At 37.2% G+C, this 26169-nt stretch overlaps 1 protein-coding gene across 2 annotated transcripts in view; it reads right to left on the bottom strand.

Annotated features, from left to right (window-relative positions):
* SCIN (scinderin) overlaps window positions 1-24330 on the bottom strand; it is a 75832-nt gene extending 51502 nt beyond the window's left edge. The window contains exons 1-4 of one of the 2 annotated variants that reach the window (XM_008570065.1): window positions 24031-24330; window positions 17042-17196; window positions 12355-12516; window positions 326-475 (exon numbers count right to left, since the gene is read on the bottom strand). In XM_008570065.1, coding sequence (XP_008568287.1) covers window positions 326-475; window positions 12355-12516; window positions 17042-17196; window positions 24031-24229 — 666 coding nt within the window. In that variant the 5' untranslated portion in view covers window positions 24230-24330. The remainder of the gene's footprint in view (window positions 1-325; window positions 476-12354; window positions 12517-17041; window positions 17197-24030) is intronic. The other variant, XM_008570070.1, reaches the window with a different exon arrangement.
* Window positions 24331-26169: the final 1839 nt, after the last annotated feature.

Here is a 26169-nt window from a genome sequence, read left to right on the forward strand (position 1 = left end):
TTTCCTTCCAAAATATATTTTTATAGTCAATCTCAAAAGTGTTACTCATCTGTTTGTCTACAGAAGATAGGGTTAGGGCATCCTTTGATAGTCACACCAATGGCAAGAGAAACATTCACGACTTCTTATTTTCCTAGTGCCTTGATTTAAATAACCCTGATGTCTCCTCTTACCTAATCTTAGCCGAGCCAAGTATAGAAAATTTGTTGAATCTCCTCTCTCTCTCTCTTTCTCTCTCTTTGAAATGCACACACTTGTGTGCACACACACACAGGCACACAATTTGGAGGGGTAACCCTTTAAAAAATAAGAAAAGCCACCGTACCTCAATAAGCTCTGATGGTTCACTACCTTCCTCCACCACGATTAGTTTAGATCTTCCTTTCCTTTCATTGTCCCGAATGCCAATGGCCACCTGGCTTGCCTTCAGCCGTTCATATTTGTTGCATGAGGAACCACACCACTGGTAAATTTCCTAAAAGAGAGAGACAGATCTTTTGACCCCAAGAATATGTGGAGGACATTCAGCCTGGTGTAATACTCATCGTGATTAATTAGGAAGAAACAAAAAGGTATGAGAAAGAAATATAAATGATGTATTGTTGAGGTATATATAATTGTGTATATGTTTAAATTATTCATTATTCTGTATCCTGTTGCTTTCAGTTGGCATTATAAAGTAAGCATTTCTTAAACATGAAAAATATAAGTACATATTTTACCATTTGTTGTGTATATAATCTACTAATTACATTTTGTAAAAGTAAATATATGGATTATAATAAATCTACCATATTTCAGAAAGACAGTGAAGAAACTGTTATAATAATATATTCTTAATGATCATAAAGTTAATATGACACTTTTTTGAAGTAATTTATTTACTTATTTATTCAAATTGACAAATACAAATTGTATATATTTATCATGTACAACATGATGTTTTGAAACATGTATGCAATGTGGAATGGCTAAATTGAGATAATTAACATATGTAAAGCAATTTAACACTTCTTATCAAGGGTCATAAAAAGAGTTAAAACCTTTGACCCAGTAATATCAATATTGGGGACTTATTTTAATACATTATTTATAAAGAGAAGAAAAAAACTACACAGACAAGGGTTTTTATGGCTATGTGATTATATTAGTGAGGCACTGGAAAGACATTAAATGTTCAATAACAGGATAATAGTAATATAAATTATGATACATAGAAAAAATTGGATACTTAACTATTAAAATTATACTTTAACAGAGAAATATAGAAAAATAGAAAGAGAACAACAGTTTGATATATTGTAAAGTACATTAGCTGACATTTAGATTAAAATACTATTTTAGATTTGAGTAGTATTAATAAACAACGTTCAGAAGGTATACAGATACAAATGTAAAATAATAAAAAATATCATTTTCTCCATTAAGTGTGATTTAACAAAAGAAAGAGAAATTTAATGGTATGCAGGCCTGGAGGTGGTGTGGGAATAGGCATTATCACACATTATTTGGGTGTTATAAACTGACACACGCTTTGTTTGAGGGCAGTTTGGCATCATATCAAAAATGAAATATGCTTTTAATATCAGGAAATTCAACTTCTAGGAATCTATCTTTCAGAAATATTCAAACATGAGATACAAAAACAAACAAAACAAATGCCTATCAATAAGGGGATGGCTACGTAAATGTCATTATAAGGATACTGTATAGACTCCTCTCCAGTGGTTAAAAATTGAGGAAAATGTTTAAATACTGATGTAGAAAATTATTGAAGGTATATCATCAAGAATTCAATAAAGACACTGAAAAATATAGTTACATCTAAGTAGAAACAAAAAATATAAGCTCTGTCTTCTGTTTGCAGAAAAAAGCATTTAAAGATACATAGTTTTAACAGATTGAAGGGCGCATATATATGCAGAAAGAAAGCCTTCAACTTTTACTGTACCTAAATTAGTGTCTTTTTCCTTTTCTTAATGTCACATGTATTTATCAGGTGCCTATTATGAGGTGTATTCTGAGCATACAAAGACTAATAAGATAAAATTAGCAAGGAGAGATTGACATGTAGACCACTTTGCTGATAATATATTTGTACCATGCTTAGCTTTCAAAACATGTTTCCACACATCTCTAGTCACCTGTGGACAGGTGGTTAGCAAAGTGGTTAAGTGTGAAGCAGATGGGTCTAGGATGCCACTTTCTGGGTATATGATAGCGTGTTTGCAATTTTTAAAAAGAGCGAATAAATTAGTAGCACTAATAATTTTAGGAATTCAAATCTTTATAAGAAATAAAATAAAAAGGACTATACCTTGCAATCCCTTTCACTCCAGAATGTGGTTTACTTATTCAATATGGCCAAGGGGTGTTTCTTTCCTGTTTCTAAGAGAATAGAGCACTTCTATTGTTTCCTCTCTACCCTCTTTTCTACATACATCTGGAAATTGGAATATGAGACTCATATGTGGAGCCCATTTGAATACCATGCCAAGTTTACAAAGAGTGAAAACAAATGGTTCCCAACGATCAGTCAACTCTTAGCCACTGAGTATTAAAATCACTGGAGTAGGAACGTGATTTTTAAAAATACAGAGCAGTGAGCCCTACCTATAGGGACTCAGGTGTGTTCTGGGCAGCTGTGTTTATTGAAAGCTTCCCAGGAGAGTCTTGCATTCAGCTAGGGTTAGAACCACTGTTGGTTGCCCCGAGCACGTCCCACCTGGCACGCACAGCAGGGAACCTGTAACATCTCATTATTCCCTGCAGCCCAGCAGGCTATTCAAATGATTCTTTTCTCAGCAAATCTAAGGAAGCAAACTTCTAATAATTATATTTTATATTACAGTGAAAGCTTTCTAGCTTCTCAGGCTTAGCAACTTTCACAACTGACTTGCTCTGTATTTATATAATCATCTAGCTGATGTTTATGTTCTCGTTACCTTAGTTGTATAAATGACCTCTCATCTACTTCAAAGAGATTATATAAAATACTAAATTTTATTAGCATCTGTAAACATTATGGAAGCTCAAGAAAATGTGTTTTCAAGTGAATTGAAGATAACAATTTCACAAACATAATTATTACCTGACAGAATTTTATAATATTCTATGGATCCCAGAATATATTCTATGGTATTACCTTGGGTTGGGAGTTTTTATGTGAGTATCGATTCATAGGTAAATTTAGTTAAAGAAAATATTACTTACCATTACTTAGAGACTACAGCTTCTATCTTTAAAATAGCCAATACATACATAGGAAAGACTCATAAAAAGAGTAAACCTTTTAAAAGTGAAGTTATCCTTTTAACTCAAACATGACTAAATCATTAAAGAAAGTGTTACAGAAAATTTCTTACTCAGCATGAAAATGAATGATTTGTGTTATGCTTTCTCTTACTTTCACGTTATTTTGTGCTACCATTGATATACAAATGACATATTCTTATTTACTCAGTTTTCAATGGTTAATTCAGATAAGAAATGTAATAAAATAATGTCTTCAATTGTAAATTGCTAAAAGTTAGAATTGTTTAAAGAGTCATTATTAATTAAAGCACCATTTTCATTCAATCTCATTAATTTTCTATGCAAATAGAATTCATTCAATGGTGGCAGAAGCATATTAAAACTTGCTTTAAAAGTTTAAGCAGAATTTTATTAATTCATTAAATATGAACAGTTTATATTCCACCATGTGTGGATGATGTGTTTAAGACATCTCACTTTAACAGAGCTCTACTATGCTGAAATAAGTGTGTGTGTAGCTATTAATAAGCTGTACTGCCCAACACTTAACTCTATTCAGAGGTAGTTGGTGAAGTCTACCTCACTACTCTGTGCACAGGGAAGCTTTGTATTCAGTTGGCACCACGCTTGAAAAAACTCTCTCAGGATGCCTTGTTTCTAGAGGGAGTAGACTAAAAAAAAAAAAAAAAAAAATCCTGTATAGAGCTAAAATCAATATGAATTGATGTGATATTTTCATATGCATTATTATAACAAAAAGTTTTCTCTACAATTTAAATTATTTCATTTATAACACTTCATTGGGATTTAGCTTAAAAAGCTTTCATCTATCTGACTTAAGTGTGCTACTGAAAACTATAAAGCAAACATGGTTTCAGAGGCAATCATTTTACCCTCTAAGATCCTAAGGCATTTAACAACTCAACACTAGATGCCATATTTCTTTGGGGAAAGGAAACAAAAATTACCTATAAATATGGAAGTATACATTCAATTTGGAGTGAAGTCCACTTAAATTTTGGCAGAATGTTCTTGATGTATACATTGCCAATGAACTCCCTCTAGTAACAGTTTGTGGAACTGTAACTAACTCTTAATATACAGACTACTAAAGGAAAACAAAATTACTCTGCAAGGGAGAAATAAGGAAATAAAGACAACCTGTTTCTGGCATTAGTCTGGTCTACCAGTAACAAGAAACAAAAGCAGGTGAGTAATATTTATAGAAACAACAACATTCGGGGAGGGGAGACCACCACTGCTCTCAAAAACCAGAGGCTTCTAAAATTTCCTTTAAACAATGTGGTCAGAATTAATAAGCAAAACATCAGAGCACAGCCAAACATGATTTGGGGACAGGAAATAAGAGCAAAAATAAAACAGTGCTCAATGATTCCCTTGAAGGGAAGCAGAATTTCAGAAGCTGAGTAAAGGTGCACCCAAAACAGCCTGTGTGACACTGACTCACAACACGCGCAAAGAATTCAGCAGGGACTTGCTACTGTTTTGCCCTTTTCTGAGCTGTTTACTCTAAAAACACCTAAAATTTTATAAAAGGAGAATGGGAGCCCAGATCTCTTCCTCTTCTCTGCTTCTATTGTCTTCGTTTTTACTGTGTTTAGTTTTCCCTTGGATCTAGTTAACCAAATACTGAAATTCGTTAAGATATTTCTTTAGCCTAGAGGTTATCTAAGCATAGCTTTAAGATAATGATCTGTGAGATACCTCCAGCAATCTAACATTTTTATTTAAAAAGTTTAAAACATGATTTCTTTGGTTTTTGAATAAACATTTATTTATAACCTATTTGGTTGTTTCCTCAAAGCCAAGCCAACTCAATATCCTTCAATGACATATATATATATATGTTGTTTAAAATAACAACAATATATGTATATTGTTTAAAATAACCCTGAATGAAGGATGGAAGGCTTAGTGACCAGGGAGAAAGTAATTGCTATTGAACTAGGGCAAAGCAGTGGAGATAAAGAGGTGAAGGATCAAGGGATATTTAGAAGGTTAAAGTCTACTGAATTGGTCAATAATGCCATATGGCTGTACACTGAAGGGTAAGGGAAAGGGGAAAGGACTTGGACAATTCTAGCTTGACTGCTGATAGTGATGCCACTCACTGGCACCAGGTCATCAGCAGTGGGAAGGTTCTTTGCATTGCACCAGTGAGAGTAAGTGAAATTACCTTCTCTGTACTAGTTAAAGTGGCAAACCAGAGAACGTTTACAGTCATACTTTATCAAAAACCATTTCTGCCAGCCACGTAAGTTGGCAACTCAACTACTCGACTGACTTGGTTCTTCATGCATGTGATCTTGAGTTATCCAGCACCTTTAGATATTTCCTATACTGAACTGGTTCTTAACATTCACGTACATTATAATAACCTGGGAGGTGAGGCTTAAAAAGTACCTACATCAAAGTCCCATCCCAAACTTTAAATCAGAAACTGTAGGCATCAAATCACAGGCACCAGCATTTTTAAAACCTCTTCCAATTAATTCTAATATGAAACCATAACTGAGAATTAAAGTATAAATTCTGACACCCTGACAGCTGTTCTTCCCAGTGCCCTTGTCCATTCTCCAGTTACAACTCGCAGCACCTCTGCCCCACACTCCTCCCATCAGCCTTGTCATGCTCTCACTGGTGTACGTGTCTGTGCCTCCCACCACCTGACAGCACCTAGAGGTCAAAGGCTACCTGCCATTCACCCAGCACACACTAAACACACAATAATGGCCATTCATACCTACTTTTATTGCAGGATACATTTTAGAGATTGAAGATTACATTTATCTTTCCCATTTTCTTGTTGTCTAAAGGCCCTTCTGTTATAAATCTAATAGTAAGCATTACCTTGGGGTAAGGACACATTTGCTTACTATATAGTAATAGTTACTTACTTACTTGCTTACCGTTTAGTCTTTAGTTTTAAAATATGCATTTTAAATTAGAGCAGAGAAAAAAGTCTGAAAGCCAACATACTTTTAATTTAAAAGGATCTTGATTTTGCTAGAGTAAAGGTTTTTGGGGGAATGACTGAGTATGCTGTCTAGAAAGATGGTTTTGCACATCAGGAAGCAGGGGCTTGGCTGTAGGGGCTAGAGTGTACTGTAGGAGCCAGAGTAGGAAAGAAAGTATAATGTTTATTTTTATTTTTATATTTTTCCAGTCAGAAGAAAAGAGAAAAATTAAGTAGGGAACCTGACCAGTAGCAATGAATCTTTGAGAAGGGTTCAGTACACTTCCTATTCAATTGATCTGTCCTATATTCATCCATGAGTCTGAGCATTAGAGCTGAACTGACTGTGGGCAGTGTCCAGGCAGTTACACCAGTGGGCACTGGTACAATGTGGATCCAGGGTCCTACATCTCCAGTGAGCTGAGACAAACAAAGCAGGGCACCTGAGAAGACTGCAGTAGTGGCTGACAGGACCAGGAAGAGTCAAGCAGTTGATATGAAAAGACCAAAATGAGGCCACGGATATTCCTCTAACAAATGTTTTGGGGACAGAGGCTGAAGCCCAAAGCTCAAAACTGAATCGAACGCCCATGTGTCAATGAAGGTCATAGGTGAGCGAGGACTGGAGGCTGCAAACTAGACTCACACTTCCAGCCTCACTCCCACCCCCACCCCAGGCCATCATGTTACATGTGCAGTCTCTGTACCCAAGGGATGGAAAAGGGGATGGGTGTTAGCAGTGTAAACTGCTAACAGTTAGTAAAAGCCTTAACTTGTTCATGGTTAACAAATTCACCTTAATAAGGCAAAATAACTTTTATTTTTAACCTTCCTGTGGAAATAGGAGCATGAAACTAGAGTCAGGTTCAGTTACAGATGAAAAAAGAAAATGACATGTCTAGACACATGACTGCACGAGACTGTGCGCCTTATTCTGGATAGATACACATTTGTTGAATGTAAGTTCTGGGCTATTCTTTTGGAACAAAGGGAGTGGGTGAGGCTAATAGGTAAACGGGCAAGCCATGTGAGAAGTTCGGAGAAGCAAGTCTTTGTGTGGTGCCAGGAAAGTTCAGAGAGGGTGGACCTAACTCTACTGGGGTGGGATGTGGGAAAGGGGAAGTAGAAGACATCAGGGAATGAATTATAAAGAAGGTGATGTCTGAATTAAATATTTTAAGGATGAGATGATAGCAGGTGCTTGCTGGAGAAAGGTACCACAGAAAAGGAGCGTATTCTAGGCAGAGGAAACCATCTGCAAAAGTAAAAGCATGGCAACTTGAGGGAACGTGTCACACGTGGGGTACTGAGGCAATCTCAAGTGATGGAGAGCACAGGAAGGATTCAAGAGACGCTTAGGAGGTGGAATAGACTGGGATAGAGGTGAACTGAATGTGGAGCACGTGGGGGAGGTCGTCAGCCTGACTCCTGGATTTGGGATTTGAGGGCCTGAGTGAGTGGTGGTTCCATGAACTAGAAAAGAACGATGAGACAGAAAACTGTTTTGAAACAAGAGGGGAAAATTGATGAGCTCTGTTTTTCAGACTTGAGTTTGAGGTTCTCTTGATACACATAAGCTGAAATATCTGGGAGACCATCTGAAATACTGACATAGAACTTAGGCAAGAGGTCTGAGCTAGAGGATTGAGATTTACCAGCAGGTGGTAGTTGAAGCTTTGGGTGAGGATGAGTTTGCTCAGAAAGAATGAATAAAGAAGAGAGAATGATTAAAAGTGGGATCCTTAAAAAAAATATCTGAGGAGATGGGCAGACCATACAAAGAAGAATGAGGACGGGTGCCCTGAAAAGGAAGAAGATAAGGGAGCCAGGGGAAGAGTGAGGGTGAAGGAGACAGGAATAATCAAGAGCATCCAAGTGGAAAATGACCAAGGTGTCCACTGGATTCAGCAGACGTCATTGATGAAGGCAGCAAGCATGGTTTCTAAGGAATGGTGAGAGTGAAAGCCAGACAGCGGGGGTTACAGACTGACTGCTAAATGAGGAAGTGGAGACTGCTTTTTCAAAGCAGCACGACTGAACGGTGGGAGAGCGGGTGACAGACTATAAATAGCCAGTAGAGCAGTACAAAGCTGCCTAACTCACTAAACGAGTTAACACGGAAACTGAGCACACAGAACATCACAGTTAGTAACTCACCACAGGAATTCCTTCTCCTGCGCAAACTAATTCCCCACTAGTGGCTGGCTGACTCTGACATATTTTTAAGCATTAACCCCAGATCCCAAACCTTGAGAATATGGGCTTTTTTCACTGTCATTCACATTGTGCAGTCACTGGTGCTTTGTTGCAATATTTTTAGATGTGATTTTATTTGTTAATTTATTAGTTGATTTCTACAAATACCTCATATCTTTAAAAATAATGGTAAAATAATGGCTGATAAATTCACCACATTAAAATATATAGTTCAAAAATATTTTTCCAAAAACTCAGTAAGTTGCTAAGATCTAGCCATGTTTCATATTATTTTCTGAAAATACACTAAATATGAGATGATGTATCTAAATCATTTTTTAACTTTCAAACTGATAAAAGTGATCATTTTACTATCTGATGCCTCATACTGAGGAGGTTACACTGTCAATCTAGGGAATATTGATTGTAATCTAAAACTCTATAAGAGAGCAAACATTTCTAAAGCATATGGAACATTACATTAATCATAATGACTATTTATCAGAAAAGCTGACTTCCTTCACACATGATCAAGATATGGGATTTAGGTTACATCTGTAACCTTAGTTTTGGCCAGCTGGCTATAGCTGGGTGATAGCTTTAGATGTTTAACCTACATTTTTCATATCTGTGTAATAATTCAAACTTGAGGAAACTGAACTGGTTTCCTCTTGTGCCCTCTAATTCAGAAGGTAGTCTTTAAAAAATTAGCTCAATGCTTGCTATTAAAATATTATGGTATAGAAAATGTTGGTTCCACGTCCTTCTTTGTTTACTGTGACACACCCCAAAAATAAAGTTGCCAAGGTAATTACAAGATCTTATTACCATTTAGAAACTTTTGGCAATGTACCAACTGGTTAAAGGTTAGTAACACAAACAGATCTTGTGGGTATTTGCTCCAGCGTATGTAGGAATCCAGTGCTTTATTCCTACCAGAGTATCCCTTTAGAATGTAGGAGACTTCCTAATGTAACAGATAACCAAACGCAAGTACCTCTGCAACAAAATCATTCCAAAAATCTCTTTTACAAGGCATGCAGGCAGGAAAGAACTTGAGAGTTATTAAAGGTAATTAACTAGAGAATCTCAAATGTGCTCATCACAAAGAAATCATAAATTTTTGTGATGATGAATATGCTAATTACCCTAATTGGATCATCACACATTGTATACATGTATTGAAATATAATTCTGTACCCCATAAATATGTACAAGCAATACGTGTCCAAATATATAAATTTTAAAAAATAAAGATAATTTACTATTAAGTAGATGAAATGTCCTTGAACCTTATCACAGAGATTTTGTCTCTATTATCTGAGCCTGGATTTGTGGGTCATACTTTCACCTAGAGACATTACCTATGGAAGAATGTATCGCTAGATCTACAACCTGTCTACCATGACATCCACTATCTAGCCCATTGTGGAAACTCAACTAATATTTGTTCCACAAAATTGCAAATGATTTAATTACTATACTACTTTCAGTAGAATCTCAGACAAATTAGGCATCATCAACTCTGAATCCAGCAGATTGAGAAACTGTTGCAAAACATTCTATTATAGGGCCACACTACCTTACATACCACCAAGTTACCTTAGTGCATGAAAAAGATGTGAACTACGAATAGAAAAACCTTGGTCCCATCCTGGGTTATCTCCCAAACGGTACAAATGTGAGTGACTTGTGCCTACCTTCTAAGGCTTTTGTTCCCCCTTATGAAACTGGAATGATAACTGCCACCTCCCAGATGTGGCTGTGTGTCAGATGAGGCTGAATCATAGTCAGCTAAGGACAGAAGTGGAATCAGCAATCAGAGCCAAGACGTATAAAGTAAATGAGGAAGTTAAAATTCAGGTTAATGATTTGCCCAAGATCTAAGAGCAAATAGTTGGAAAGCTGAATTGGAGCTCTTCATAATAATTAAATAAATTATTGCATTTGTATAACAATTACATCGTACATAAAAAGTTTTTTTAGAAAAGAAATACTTTCAAGTAATGGCAGTGGTGAATTACATTATCATTGGGAAGTGTCCTTCTTGTTTAGGGCCCTGGAGATCATCTAACCAAATACCTACCTTTATAGATAAGAAACTGAAATTACAGTAACTTGAGTGAGAACTCAGGTTTCCTTTTTTCTATGAAAAAAATGTCATTTTATATGTAAAAATGCCTCATAAATTATAAAAGGCCTTAAAATATAAGTGGTGGAAATGGAAGTTGAGAAAGACAATGAACATGTGTAGGCTTTGAGATGCCGAATGTTGTAACTGGTTTTGGGACTATGTGGCTGGATGACACCTTTGGCATCTGTTTGCCTAAGTTATTTATTTATTTCTTTTTGGTGTATGAGAATGAAAAAATGGAATAGTATCTGTTTTCTGCCTACATCTGAGGGTCAGGACTTAAGTCTGCTTAGGAAAATAGATGAATTTTTGAAGTTGAAAAGAATTTTCCTAGGAAGTTTATTGTGAGATTCAGGGCAAAAATACCGCCATTTTGGATATAGACATCTAAGTATGAAACTGACAATTGTACTTTGGGCATTAATATTATTGTGATCTCAACTGTACACACAAACTGATGTGATCCAAGACAGTACTATTATACATTAGCAGTAATAAAACTATAGGTGCACCTTAATTTAGAGAAACTGATGAAGTTTATACCTTGGGGTCATTTTCCATACCATTTATAACCTTAGTACATGTAATCTCTATACTGTTGCCAAATTAATGTTGCTGAAGCAGAACTTTAACTTTAACTGTGTAACTAGGCTTTTCAGAATCCTTAGTGCCCCTCTCCCCTCTGCATATGGAATAAACTCTTCTGGCTTCTGTCTGCTGCTTTATCCCAAAATATTGTCCAAGGAGATGCAGTAAAACAAAATGCTTAGGTGAGAATCAGCTATACTGAGAGTCTAATCCTGGCTTTACCGTTTACTGTCTATGCAACCTTGAACAAGTTCCAAGTCTCATGCTAACTGAAGCAGTCCACAGGTCAGGTCAGGTATCAGCATTACACAGTCTCCATGTAATGCTTGGCCCAGAAATGTTAGGAAAAACAATTAGAATGATGATGTATGTGGTGTGATGTGAATGATGATCATGAGGAGAAGGAGAAGTTTACAAGTTCTGTGTTTTCCTGCCTTCTTTGCTTTTGCACATAGTTTTTCAGTGGCAGGAAATGCCCTTTATTTCTACTATGAAAATCTTACAAAGTTTTAAAAACACAACTTAAATCCTACCTACTAGGGTCTAGCACAGGTCCTTGTCATAGTAATAATGCTTAATAAGTGTACCTGATATTAGAGGGGTCTATTTTCCTGGAAAAAAAAAACATAGGTCAGATGTAATATACTATGCCTTTAAGATAATACTTGATACTTGTACTTGTGCCTTTTCTTCTAATAACCCAAAGATACTTGAAAAGTGTGAAATAGTATGGTATAGATATGTGTGTGTGTGAATGCTAACATTCTCCCCCACCCCAAATTCTTCAGCAGGCTGTTTAGACGCATCCTGTGTCCATTTTAAATTCTAGAACCTTTGATTGATGGGGGAATCAATTTCCTCTTCAAGTTATATTTTCCCACACACAGTTAAGGACAAAAATAATTGGAGGAAGCTCTGTTCAGAGAGAAGGGAAATATATTCAAAATTATTTAATTTCTGTTCTGTGGTAGGAAGAACTAAATCACTACCCTATTCTAAACCTAACAAAGAAAATAAAAACTTTGAAGTCCCTCTTTATGTGTCATTTCATTATTTGCCAATTGGTCATAGGATATGATTCCGTCTCACATAACCTCTCTCCAGTGTGTCCATAAGGTGATTATCTTCAATATCACATACATCTGATTTGATCTAAAAACAATCTGCTTTCCTGTAGACATCCATGTGTGTATATGAAACTTACAGTGCCAAGGTCGATGATGAAGCAGTCGCCCTTGTTGAAACTGTCCCAGCTGAGGGGAACTTCTGTGGCCCTGACCACTCTCCGACCCTTCACATGTAGGAGCCTCCTGGCCGTCAGGTCGTTGGTGAGAACATGATTTAGTCCAGATGCCACACCTCCAGCCTGATCAGTGGGAGGAAGACACAACACAAAACAAAGAAACTGATGATGCCTCGAAGCAGACACGGCAAAGCATTAAACTGCAGGTGTTTGCCAAAATTGTGTCTGTCAGGACCAGCTAAAGTGTCCACCCAAGTGCATGTGGGAAGTTGAACATGGAGAAAAAATTCTTTGGTCAATCAACAGGTCTGTTTGTTTGTTTGGTCTCTGCTTATTTGGTCTCTTTTTTCTTTCTCTTTTAACAATTCAGTTTAAAATTGCAACTGTTTACTGAGAACCTCCAATGTATAAAACCGTGCTGCATAAACAAACAAACAAACAAAAGCCACGGCTCTTGCCCTTTCGGAACTAATGATTCCCAAATCACTGATGAGCAACATGGCAAAGAAAGATTTCTGGGAAGATGTGATAAGAGAGTCAGAGGTAACAAGTGTAGATGACAGCAGCCTGAGAACAGGCACCCAAAAGCACGCTCTGTCATGGGTGAGGACAGAGAAGGGCAGTCAAGTGCTGGCCACGGATTGGCTGCTCTTATGTACAGTCTTTGTCTTGACATTAAAATAGTGAAGTGCCTTCTTTGTTTTCTGGTAAACAGAGTTTAGAAAATATGTGAGGGCTGGGATATTTATACCTTAAGTTAGAAAAGATACAGTATCGTGACTGCACATCCCCAACCAAAACAAAACAAAACAGAATAAAATAAAATACAGCCACATCGAATTAAAGAAAGGATGAAGAAAAAATATTAACTGTATCGACTCCATCTTCTTGCATTATTTGCAATCATCTTTTATCTTTTCATTTTTTTCTAATTAAAAGTTAGAAAACATATCTTTATTTCCACAATTAATTATGAGGTAATGTGCATAATTAAGATGCAGTAAAAACAAAACTCTGTCATTGGCAGATCAAAGGCCTCTATGACAATGGTAAGAAAAACTAGCTATATAAATAATAATATAACATATATAACTTAATATAACTTCTCTACCAGTAAATAAAATAATCCAACTTTCAAATTTGTAGTATCAACATATACAGTAAATCTAAAATAAGAGGTTAGGCAGCTTATGGAATCATTAGTACATTCTTTAAATTTCCACCATTCTCCAGGAAAAGACCCTCATAAGTAAAATGTTTTATTAGGATAAGTTAAATGTTGATTTTTGGACAATTATAACTTCAAAGTTTAAGAAATATATAATAATTTCCCATCCACGATAAGATAAAGATTGCCACATTTCTTGAATGAAGTCAAGTTTTCACCTATACACTACTATATTTGACAATTAATTTTTTTAAAAAGATAAACAGAAGTACACTGCAATCTGATTTAAAAATAGTGTAATAACACTGTGATGTGAAAGAAAAAGTTATAAAATATAGAGTAGACTTAGATGAAGATACATATGTAACATTCAGGCTAATATCATAGGATGAACCATCAGAGTGATAATATATAGTCTGTGAACATTTAACACTATTTTTAAAAATAAGTTTTTCTCTAATATTTGATGCCACAAATGCACAAAAGAAAAACTATATATGGCATATATGTATGTATCAGACAGTCAGTAGTTATTCTATGAATATTGTTTACATTAACCCTAGAAACTTCCAGTCTCTTTCTACTTTCAAAAGGCAGAATAAAAACAAAGTGAGCAATCCCCTAGGCCAGTAGTACCATTAATGCAGATGTTCCCACTGACAGATGTCTGATGGTTGCCATCTACCGTTGTGGTTAAGGACAGGGTCTTGTTGAGTTTAGGAAGAGTATGTTTGCCAGAAATTTAATGTAAAGTAGTAGTGGGAAGTAATAATCCTCTATAACTCCTTCCTGGGCCCCTAAAAGACCTGCATGAAATAACTCAAATCAACCAAATGAGACAGGAAAATAGTGTTAATGTTTTCTAGCTGAATCTTTATATACAGCAACTAAATATGATTTTTGCTGACTTGGTAATGGTAGGCTTTGTGAAGTTTTGCCCATCCCAAATAGACACAATACCCTGTTTCTTAGAGTAATTTTAAATAAAAAATTTGCCCCCAAATTTAAACTATTTATGTTGAGAGCACCACAGAATAATGATTACCAGCTTGGACACTGGAATCAGATGGTCACCCAGACACCTACCAGCTATAAGACATTGGCAAGTCACACAGCCTCTCTAAGCTTTGCTTTACTTATCTTAATAGATGATAGAAACTGCATACACCATTGTTTGTATTAAACGAGGAAATATACGCAAGGTGATTAGCACATTCCTGTGAGCTTGAAACTAATATTGGGGTAAAATCGAGTATAATAAATCACATTTGCTATTCTGGGTGGTAAGTTATCCCTGCTTCCATACTTCCTATGGAGTATTGTTGCAACTGCAGACATTGTCATCTGCTCAGTGTTACTGATGATAAGATGAACTGATTTTCTTCATGATAAACTTGACCTCCATTTGTAAATATCCTTTTCCTTAAAAATGCTGATTTGTGGTGGTTTTAATGTTATAATCAGAAAATAAATACCCAATCACTGTGAAATCACTTTTATCATGTCCACTTTTCAATATGTATTGAGAAGGTTGATTTCAAAAGTCCTGCTAACAGCCAGCAGAGTTAGTGATAATATTCATATTACTAAGTCCCTAATGATTGGGTACATACTGTATAGATATTTTATTTAATTTAATCCTTATCCCTTACATCTGTATGAGGAAGCTGTTATAATACTCATCGTAAATTTGAAGAAACTGACCACAGAAAAGCTTAAGTTCTTGCCCTAAGGCAAACAAGTCAAATGTGGCAGAAACGGGTTCCTAACCAGGATGACGTCACAGCACCCACTTTTAGTAAATACAAGACACAGCTTATTTAAAATGTTCACTGACCTAAAGGAAGTTTCAAGATCATTGGACATAAACTGGGTGTTTCACAGTGGTGTGTTGGACTTGCAGAGGGAAAAAGCATGTGTAGGTTTGTGGGGAGTGGGGAGGAAGGTCGGGGATTCATTGGCGGGGACATGGAGAATAATCACAATCTGTGGTAATGGACATCATGATACTATTAATCTGACCATTAAATACTGGGCACAGGTGGTGAAGGTCAGCTTTGTACCCCATGAATATGCATAGTCAATAAAATGAAATGATATAAAAAGTAAAGTTAAACCAAGTGGTTCATAGCCTAGAGTGAAATAATGATTTCAAAAGAGATAAGAGAACTTATAAGTAAGTGTTCTTTCCTGATTACAATGGCATGACAAAATTTTCAACCAATGTTCTGATCAAGTAGAGGTAGAAATAAACCCTGGCATCTTAATAGTAGAATTTAGTATATAGTCAGATTTCTAGTTTAGTTATGAGGTTTCAGGTCCTCACTATGGTGATACGCCTGAGGAGTGGGGCAGTGGGGTGTGCAGAACACCTGCTGGAGCATGTTTGATTTTGAGCAGGCTTGTTTCTGGAGTGTCTGTCTGGGGAGGGTATTCCTCACACTTTAACTGAACACACATGGGTGGGGCGGGGGTAGCAGTAATGAAGGATGGCTGGTCTACAAAAGTCACTGGGAGAATTAAAAAAAAAAATGCTATCCTTTACTAAAGGTAGAAAAGGCTATCCTTTATTAAAGGTTACCTAAAAGGGATAGAACTTTTTAACCATTAGTCTTTGCTTGTGATTTTCAGAAGTAAAGCCAATCGATAGGTGTTTCAGGCCAATACACATAAATTGTGTGTGTTCATGTGTGTGTTTGTGTTTGTGTAGCTAAATCGCACATATTTTCAGCTTAATTCTTTCATTGGTATCATTTTTAAGACCAAGCCACAATATTTGCAAAATGCATGTATAGGTCTTTGTATTAATTGAAAATATAATTGTTATGGGCCAGCCCGGTGGCGCACTGGAGAGTGCGCCGCTTGGGAGTGTGGCGGCGCTCCCGCCGAGGGTTCGGATCCCATGTGGAGACCGGTTCCCGCTCACTGGCTGAGCGTGGTACGGGCGCGACACCGAGGGTTGCGATCCCGTTACCGGTCAGTAAAAAAGACAAAAAGGAAAAAAAAAAAAAGAAAGAAAATATAATTGTTATAAATACTGCATTAAGATAGTAAAGAACAATTGAGATTCTTAAGTCTTGGGTTACTTGCAACAAACTTGGAGATTGTCTAAAACAGCAGATATGAAAATTGTTAAAAACCAAGTCACCAATATTTAATTACTGAAATAAATTTACAAAATATTAAAGGGCTTTCTTCAGACATAACTGAAAGCTCTTCACTTTCTTAAATATTATCCTATTAAAATAATCAAGTCAGAACATTTTACATATTGCACCGTATATTCCACAAACAATTATTGAGCACCTACTATGTGTCTAGCAGGTGCTGCGGATATATCAGTGAAGAAAACAGATTAAAACAAAAGCAAAACAGAACAAGAAGCCCAGCCCTTAATGAATCTTTATTCCATGATGGCATGAAGTATGTATGGGCAGGAGGAGAAAGGGGGTCATAATGGCAACTGAGAAAGCTGCTTACCTTGTATTTCAGACCTCCTTTGAAATAGCCCACAAAATCGGTAGATTCATAGCCTTGAAGTTCTCTGTTCTGCACTGGCTTACCACCCAAGTAGTCATCCATCTGAACAGTGAAGATGGCAGCGGCCGTGCTTTCATCCTGGGAACACTCCTTTCCTGCAACAGCCAATGACAGCATCTCAGTTATCACGCAAGAAAAAGGTGTAAGGCAGAATTTTCGATATAAAAACAATCAGAAATTTTCTTTTCAAATTATATAATCAATACAACAGATAGTCTTCTACAGAAAGACCTTTTAGCAAAAACAGTGTGGTGTAAGATTATTGTGCTAAAAACTACACAAAAATGTTTTTGTTCCTGCTTTTTCCAATTTCCTTACAAAAACTGAAAAGAAACACTGCTGTCTGACTATGCTTAGAAATATATAACAATATATTCCAGTGAGATTCAGGTAGGTGTTCATTTGGTACGGTCAATGAGGGTAAGTTACGAAAACACTTTTCAATTGGCTTAGCCTTTATTAGCATCAGTCTTTAGGTTTTAATATGCCAACATGTTATATTTGTGAGGAATATGAACATCATAGTCCATAATTAAATAACTTCAGGAAAACAAGTGTTTTTTAGAATAGGAAAATACATATAACCTGGCTTTACTTCTATTTTTGAGTCTGTTTCCTACTTTACTCTCCTATTGGTTTTGTTTTTAGGTTGAATGAAATAATATTCTCTGAAGAGAGAGAGTAAAGGAACTAGCATGGTAAAATTTATTAAATGTTAATGTATTTGATATTGTCCAAGGAACTTGAACACACAGCATACATTTAATTTTCACGATTTTAATACAGATCACAGGTTGAAACAATTCCCAAGAACCAGTATCTGTATGTACATGAAAGTCAGGGCCTAAGAGGGTCTTAAATTTTATAAAAAAACATTGTAAAATCCTCACTACATCTGAGTTGCATAAAAATCATAAATGATTCTACAAATAATATTAACTAACATTTTTACATTACGCATAACAGCCACACACTTGTGCTAGTGTTTCACATGGATGATCTCATTTAATCTGCAAGCAACCTCATGAAGCAGAAATTATTTTCTACCATGTTACAACAGAGGAAATGGAAGCTTTGAGAGGCTGAATAACTTTCCTGAGGTCCTAAGTTGACCTTTAGCAAAAAAGAACTCAGACACAGGTTTGTGTGACTCTAAAGCACAAGCCTTAGAAACTACAATACGCTAGTAGATATTTTTTTATGCTCAGTTTCTAATTAGAAGTAAAATTTTGTCGTGATCAAGGTATGTTCATTTGCCCATGGGTAACTGATACATAAAAGCTTAGAAGGTGTAACAACATAATAGTTCACCTAAACATCCCCAATTGAGAGTATTCACTAAAGGTGAAGAAAAAAAATCCATCAGCTGTATTATAGAAAGAATCAGATTTCTTTCCAAGGAGACCAGAGTAGCAATATCTCCTGAGGAAAAGAGATCAGTTGCTAGGCAAATACTTGACATGACAATTTTGTGAACTTCCTGTAGTCAAAGGTCAGTATTTACAAGTTGCACGAAGATGCAATTCTGCAGTCTGAAAGGACGCTGGTGTCATTCTTCTGCCCATTTTCCCAACCCTAACTGAGAATACCAATAGAGATATAGATGCAGATTTTTGTACAGAGATGTTTTAACCTTAAGTCGAATTTACAAAGGTATTAAGGATGATGTATTTGACATAAACATTTTTACTTGACTACAAGTCGAAACTTGAATGTTTTTAGGTATATGTTAAATAGACAGGCATGAAAGTTAATGAATGAACTGGAAGTAATAAAATTATGCTGTCACTTGTTGATTCTTATGTAACGTTTTGGCCTGGGAATATCAGGATGACTAAAACAGAGTCCTTGCCTGAAAGAGGTTGAAAGCTCGTGATGAAGCCAATTTCAGCCTTTGAATGTGGATATTAGAATTAAGTTCAGTTGTATCATGATGGAATTTTAGCAAGTGTTGAGATAGTTATGAACTTTGTGTATGAATTCTACTTATGATTTCATCTGTTGTTTCCCTACACTGTTTTTACTGATGTCTTACGTTGTTATGTTATTTTATATTATGTTACACTTGCATATCTGCTGTAAACTTCCTAAAATAGTTTTGGGAATGTGACGATTTTATATATAAAACATAAATAAAAAGAAAGATTTAAAAACTAGTTTAATCCAATACCCATTTGTGATTAAAAAAACACTTGCCAAATTAGGAATAGAGGGACACATCCTCAACTTGATAAACAGCATCTACGAAACACACAGAGGTAACATAGTACTTAATGGTGAAAGACTGCTTTCCCTCTAAGACCAAGAGCAAGGCCAGGATGTCCACTCTCACCACACTTATTAAACATAGTACAGAAAGTTCTAACAAATGCAATAAGGTAAGAAAAAATAAATAAAAATTGGAAATAAAGAAATAAAAATGTCTCTATTTAGAGATGACAGGATTGTTTACATAATAAATCCTAAGGAATCTTCAAAAAACATAATCCTCATAAGACTAATATAAGTGCATTCAGCAAGCTCGCAGCATACAAGATTAATCAATAATAAAAAGTCTCATTTCTATATAGAAATAATGAACATGCAGAAACCAAAATTAAAAGCAAAGTACCATTTACAATCACTCCAAAAAAAACTGAAATACTCATGCACATATTTAACAAAATGTGTACAGGCTCAGTGTGCTGAAAATTACAAAATGGTGATGCAAAAAATAAAAACCAAAAACCTGAACAAATATAAGACTTAGTGTTCATAGATTCTAAGACAGAACATAATAAAGATGTCAAATCTTCATATATTGATCTATTAGCCTAATGCTATTCTTATCAAAATCACAGTAAGGCTTATTATAGACATATATAAGCCTATTATAAAATTTATATGAAGAGGCTCTAGAATAGCTAAAATCATCTTGACAAAGAAGAATAAAGTGGGAGGAATCACTCTACCCAATATTAAGGTTTACTCTACAGCTACAGTTATTAAAACTACATGGTGTTGGTGAAGGATAGACACATAGATCAATAGACCTAGTTGTCCCAATGGTAACATTTAATAAAATTATATAGTATGACAATGTGGTTTAGTATAGTGTATTACACAGAAATATAGTATAAACACAGCACACTATAACCAGGATGTTGACATTGATACAGTCCACCTGTCTTATTTATATTTCTTCTGTTTTACTTGTACTCACTTATGTGTGTGTGTGCCTTTAGTTCTAATTTTATTACATGTGTAAAGTTTATATATCCACCAACACAATCAGATACTGTACAGCTCCACCAAAAATATCTCTCAAGTTGCACTTTTATAACTACACTCACCTCCTGCCTGCATCAAACCCTCTACATCCCATCCCTAACTTCTGGCAACAACAAATCTAAAATTCTGTCATTTAGAAAATGTTATATAAATGGAATAATATAGTATGGAACATTTTGGCATTGGCTTCTTTCTACTCAGCGTAATTCCCTAGAGATTCATCCAAGTTGTTGCGTGTATCAATACTTTAGTTTGTTCCTTTTCATTGTTGAGTAGAATTCCTTGGTAAAGATGTATCACAACTTGCTTAACCAGTCACCTATTTAAGGGTGTCTGGGTTGATTTCAGTTTTTGTCTATTCAAATAAAGCTGCTATGGACATTTGTGTATAGGTTTTTGTGTGAACAAAAGTTTTCATTTTTCTGGAATAAATACACACGAATGCAATTGCTGGGTCATATAGTAGTTGCATTTTCAGTTTTATAAGAAATGGCCAAACCCTTTTCTAAATAGCTGTACCACTTTACAACCTCCCTCCCACCAACCCAACAACATAAGTGATCTAGTTTCTCAGCATCCTCACCAGCACTTTGTATATTGTAAATTCCTTGTATTGTATAGTGTATATTCTAATACAGTCTTCTGGATTCCCAACACCTTGTGCAAGGCCTAGCACAGACTAGTTATACTATAAACATACTTGTATGTTGCTTTAAAATACTGTATACATATGTAAAGTGTAAAACTGGCAAGGAAAAAGGGCGAGGGCATCTATAGCACAGGTTGGGGATGTGACAGAGAGCAGCTTTACCACCTAGTCCTGCTCATAGACTTTGTGCTATAAGAAACTAGAAGCAGAAGGTGGATGCACTTAAACTGCTAGGTACAAAGCTGAAATGTTTTTTTAAGGACTAATGCAAAAAATAAGTTATATGCAACAAATTCTTACTTTATTTATGCATATAATTAATGTTAATATAAAGTGGTACGTAAAATAATCTGAGCTATGCCAGGGTGTTATGCAAGCACTGAGGGAGACCTGGAAAGATAACTCTCCACCTGTTCTCTCTTGTTTTAAGTCCTGCTTCTTGCTGGTTCCCCTTTCTTCCTCCTGTTTGTCCTGTTTCTTCATTTTTATGCTATGAGCCTTTTTCATCCCAGTGTGACCTTAACTTCACTTCTCTTCTTTCTGATTTCATGATTTCCTTTAATGAAATGTTCTTTTCTCCTGAACTGTCAGCTCTCCCTCCTAAAACTTTCTCTAAAACTCTCTTTCGGATTAATCTTCATAAATGTATCCTACTTAGGTCTTAAAGTAGACTACCTTGGATGAAATTCAGTCTGCTTGGGGAAGCGAAGTAGAAAGAGCTGCTGGACAATTTCGTCTGCATGTCCTGTTAACTATTTTACTTTAAGCTTTTCCATCTCCCCTTGATTTTCTCTTGGCACAGAACTCTCCCAATTATGCTCATTTTTCTTTTTTCTGTCAAGGCTTCTCTGTTTTCCCATAACCACAGACACTTTGTGTCTCACTGTTATCACATTCTACCGGTGTTGTATCACTTTTTGTCTTATTGCACCCTTGAAAATATGAACTTTCAGGGAAGGTCCATAAATTATTCATATCCAAAAGTGCCTTACACAGTGCCGGGCACGTTGAATGATTATCAAATGAATTAGCACGTTATTAGCATGCTACTGACTTCAGTTTAGCAGATTTGTTTCGGCCCAAAGCATTTTCTATTATATTTTCCAAATTGGTGACCACTGAATGAATTATTAAAAGTAAACCTGTGAACCCTATAAAGTATAGTAACCTACTAGGATAAGAAAGGACTTACAGAATTAAAGAATTGTGTTCAAAGCTTGCTTGCAGTGCTGGCCCCGTGGCTCACTCAGGAGAGTGTGGCGCTGGTAGTGCCAATGCCGCGGGTTTGGATCCTATATAGGGATGGCCGGTGTGCTCACTGGCTGAACGTGGTGCAGTCGACACCAAGCCAAGGGTTGCGATCCCCTTCCCGGTCCAAAAAAAAAAAAAAAAACCCTGCTTAACTGCTGTCTACAATGAGATACAGAATTCTTTCACATTTTAATTCACCCAAATTGGCCAATGTGGCATTTCGGTCACTTTTATTCATTCCAGATCCAAGTTATGGATGAAAAGACTTTGGTGAGGACTATTGTATCTGGCATCATTCATTCATGAACATAGGCTATATATTAAGGTTTCAGTGTTTTCTGATGCAAAATATAGAGAGATCACTGTTTATTTTAACATTATAACAGGAATAGTGATATCTCAGTGGGAAACCAAAATGTGTTTGGAACTCAGCCTCAGTTTTCTCAGCCTCCTCAGCATCCTCAAGCTAACACAAGTTGATACCAAATGCTGTAACTAAAAGTCCTATCTTCATCTACATATTTTTCATTCCTCAAATGCCTGTTCCAGGTGTTTGCTAATGTGCAAAAAGTCACTTCTCAATGTTTTCTATTTTATTTTTTTTAAATCTTCAAACGTTAGAAATAAAAATGTTGGTTTTCAGAGATTTAAAAATGTGTATGTGTGTGGTTTTGTGTGTCTTCCTCCCAAGTTCAGAAATAAAACTAAAGAAACACTGGGGGGTGGGGGGAGTTTTTAAAAGAAGGCAGAAAGACCCAGATAATCAGCATGTTATTAGAGAGGGTGTGCCCACAGCCACAAGACCTCATAGGGAGAGGCTGGACATTCAGGATGTTTACAAGTAAAAGTAGAAGGTGGAAAAAGTAGAATACACAAGGCCCAGTGTCCTGAGATCCTGGCATTGAATGAAGCCCAAAATAATTACTACCTCTAAAGGAGGGGCTCTGGTCCACACAGTGTCCTTGTTAAAATAGATAAATAATAAATTAATACATAACTAAGCAGCCCATCTAAATAAATAAATTAGTCGTATAGAGCTATTTATTTATATAGATAATACTTGTGTTTTTTCTTCTGCTTCCACCCTAGGTCACCAGCTCCCTAATAATCAGGAGATTTTATTCGCCAAACCTGCAAGCCATGTGGTGAGGGCAGAATCCTGATTTAAAGCGGTCCATAACACTAATCCCCACAATTAATAGAGAAATAGAAGCTGGTGCCCAAAGGCAACATAAAATATTAATATATATACACATATATATTCTTTATTTTTAAGGACTTCTCGCCAGCTGCAGCAGGGGACGCCCACAAATTTGTCTGGCTTCATCTGCACCTTGACAGGGAAACCAAGACTGAACTTGTCGGAAGCTGAGCGGGACTTGGCCAGCGCCAGGTGCTTGGAGACAGCGCCCCTGAGCAAGAGTGGAGACTGGAGACTAAAAGGTGAAAGAAAGGGTGAGAAGCCAGGGGAAACAGCTCCAAAGCCCGGGAACGCGATTTGACAAGAGTCAAAGCCAAGGGGAAAGTTTGCTCCGGACTTCGCCTGCGCCGTGCGTTTGCAGTCATTGAGGAGCTGACTTCGGCGGAGAGAAGGTGGCCAGCCTAAAGGGGGCAGTCTCGCGGGGACGAGACTGGTGCGACGGGTCTCCAGTCTTGCAAGGTTTGCTGGCCCCTTTCCCCTAATCGTGCAAATCTCAGATCCCCGAGGCCGCCCCTCCCCGACCCGGGCCCGTCCGGCCCTGCTGCCTGCCGCCCTTACCGAGCCAGAAGTGCAGGCGGTAGGTGAAGCCTCGGCTGGCCTTGGCGGTGTGCAGCACCAGGTAGGCATCCCCGACGTAGAAGTCGCCGTACGCGCTCTCGGGCACCGGCACCAGCTCCAGCTTCTCGATCCTCCAGACCTGCAGCCCCGCCTGCTTGCCCGCCCGGGCGAACTCCTCGTGGTACAGCTCCTGGGCCATGGCTCCGGTATGCGATGCTGCTGGGGGCGCGGGACCTGGCTGACCTGGCAGTCGGACTAAACCGAGACCGGCGAGAGGGACCCTGTTCGCCGCGATTTTATAAGGTTCGTCCTCCAGGGAGGCGGCGCCCAGAAACGGGTGGGGCTAAGTTGCTCCAGAGGATGCGATCGCTTCCCAAAGGGGGCGCAGCGCCCGCTTGCACGCTCCCACCACCTTCCCCAGGCCAGGGGGGATCGGCCTCCCAGGAATCCTGAGATTTGGAGGAAATTTGTAGAAACTCGTGGAAATGCCTCCCCCAAGGAAAGGCATTTTTCCTGGTAACGGAGGTTAATAATTAAAACTTCCCGACCCCCCCCCCCCCCCCCCCCCCCCGCACACCATTCTGCAGTTATTTCTCCTCCCCTAATCCTGTTATTTCTGCCTCTCGGTTGTGCCTGGCAGGAGAGATGAGGTGAGGAAAGAGCGCACCAACTTTAGAACATCTCTCCAGGAGGGGCAGGCAATACCTGTTCTTTCTGACCGTCTAGAATAATTCTTAGAACAAGACCTCCTCTGCTGACAGCAGCACCTGCCTTTAGGGGTGTAGTGTCATTGTGCCACATTGCATGTCAGAGGAATTTTAATATGTCTTTTTTTAAAAAAAAAAAAAAATGGCTTTCCAGGTAACTGTCATTCTAATCATCAACTCCATCCTTTCATTGGCCAGTCTCTCCGTTCCTGATGGCGAAGTTTCTTTCTGCCTTGATCTTCCTATCATGAAAATACCATGAAAAACAACATGCCAGGTTTCTTGGAAAGGCTGACAACCTGGAAGACTGGCTGCCCCACCCCGGGGACTGAACTCTGTATTTCCCCAGGAGTTCAGGAGCTGTAGTTAAGCTCTCTTGCCACCTGCCTCCTTTGGTCAAGAAAGTTACTGAAAAAAACAGCAGCCTCCCTGCATGGGTGTTCTCAGGCAGAGCAGTCTGTGGCTATAATTTTATGCTTGGCCTGCCTTTTGAAGTACCTATTACCTGGTTTCAGGGTACTAATTTTCTCACGTATTGCCTATAGTTTTTGCTTTTGCAGCACGGGCAAAGCACTGTAGAATACACGTGGAAAATTGCTCTTTGAATTCATTTGATAGAAGCTGGTATAGCAAAGTATTCTACTTTTATTAAAAAAGCAAATCACTCAGGATGTGAAGAGTAAGAAAGCTGATTTCATGCATGTAAATCTCCTTTCATTTTGTTTCCCAAATTACAAGATTCCCTGTAAAGTCACAAATAGTGTACAGTCAGATGTTTTCTTAATTAATTTGTGTTTAAAAATAGATATCATGTGACCATGGTGAAAAACTCAAAGGTACAAAAGGTGTGCGATAAGAATTTGTCTTCATTTTTCCACCCTGCCACCCAGTTCTTTCATCAAAGGCAACCAAGTTACCCGTTCCTTATACATTTTTCCAGAGATGTTCATTTATCTACACTGTTCTGAATCTATCTATTTATCTGTATGTGTGTGTGTGTGTGTGTGTGTGTGTGTGTGTATTTGTCTTGATATCAGGAGGGACTTGGAAAACCTCCTGGAAATACCTACTCCAAGGAACGACATTTCCTTTTGGCAACAGATGAGGAAATAAATGTGTGTTACACAGTATTCACAGAGGTATCTCTTTTTACTGACCATATAGGCATTTCAATTTTGTCTGTATTTTGCTAATACAATGTTGTAAACATTTTTGAACATGTTTTACTATGCCCATGCATTATTGTAACTGTGAGATAAATTCCTATAAATATAATGGCTAGAGTGATTGGAATTAAATAGTTTTGATGATGGTGATGATAGTTATGAAACCAGTTCACTACCATTTACTGATCTTTGATAGGGTTATGGTATGCAGTGCCTTGACTCAATTCCTGCCTCCGCTCTTAGTTTTGAGGCCTTCCACAAGTCAC

Source organism: Galeopterus variegatus, unplaced genomic scaffold (genome assembly GCF_000696425.1).
Source record: "Galeopterus variegatus unplaced genomic scaffold, G_variegatus-3.0.2 Scaffold31, whole genome shotgun sequence".
NCBI lineage: Eukaryota > Metazoa > Chordata > Mammalia > Dermoptera > Cynocephalidae > Galeopterus > Galeopterus variegatus.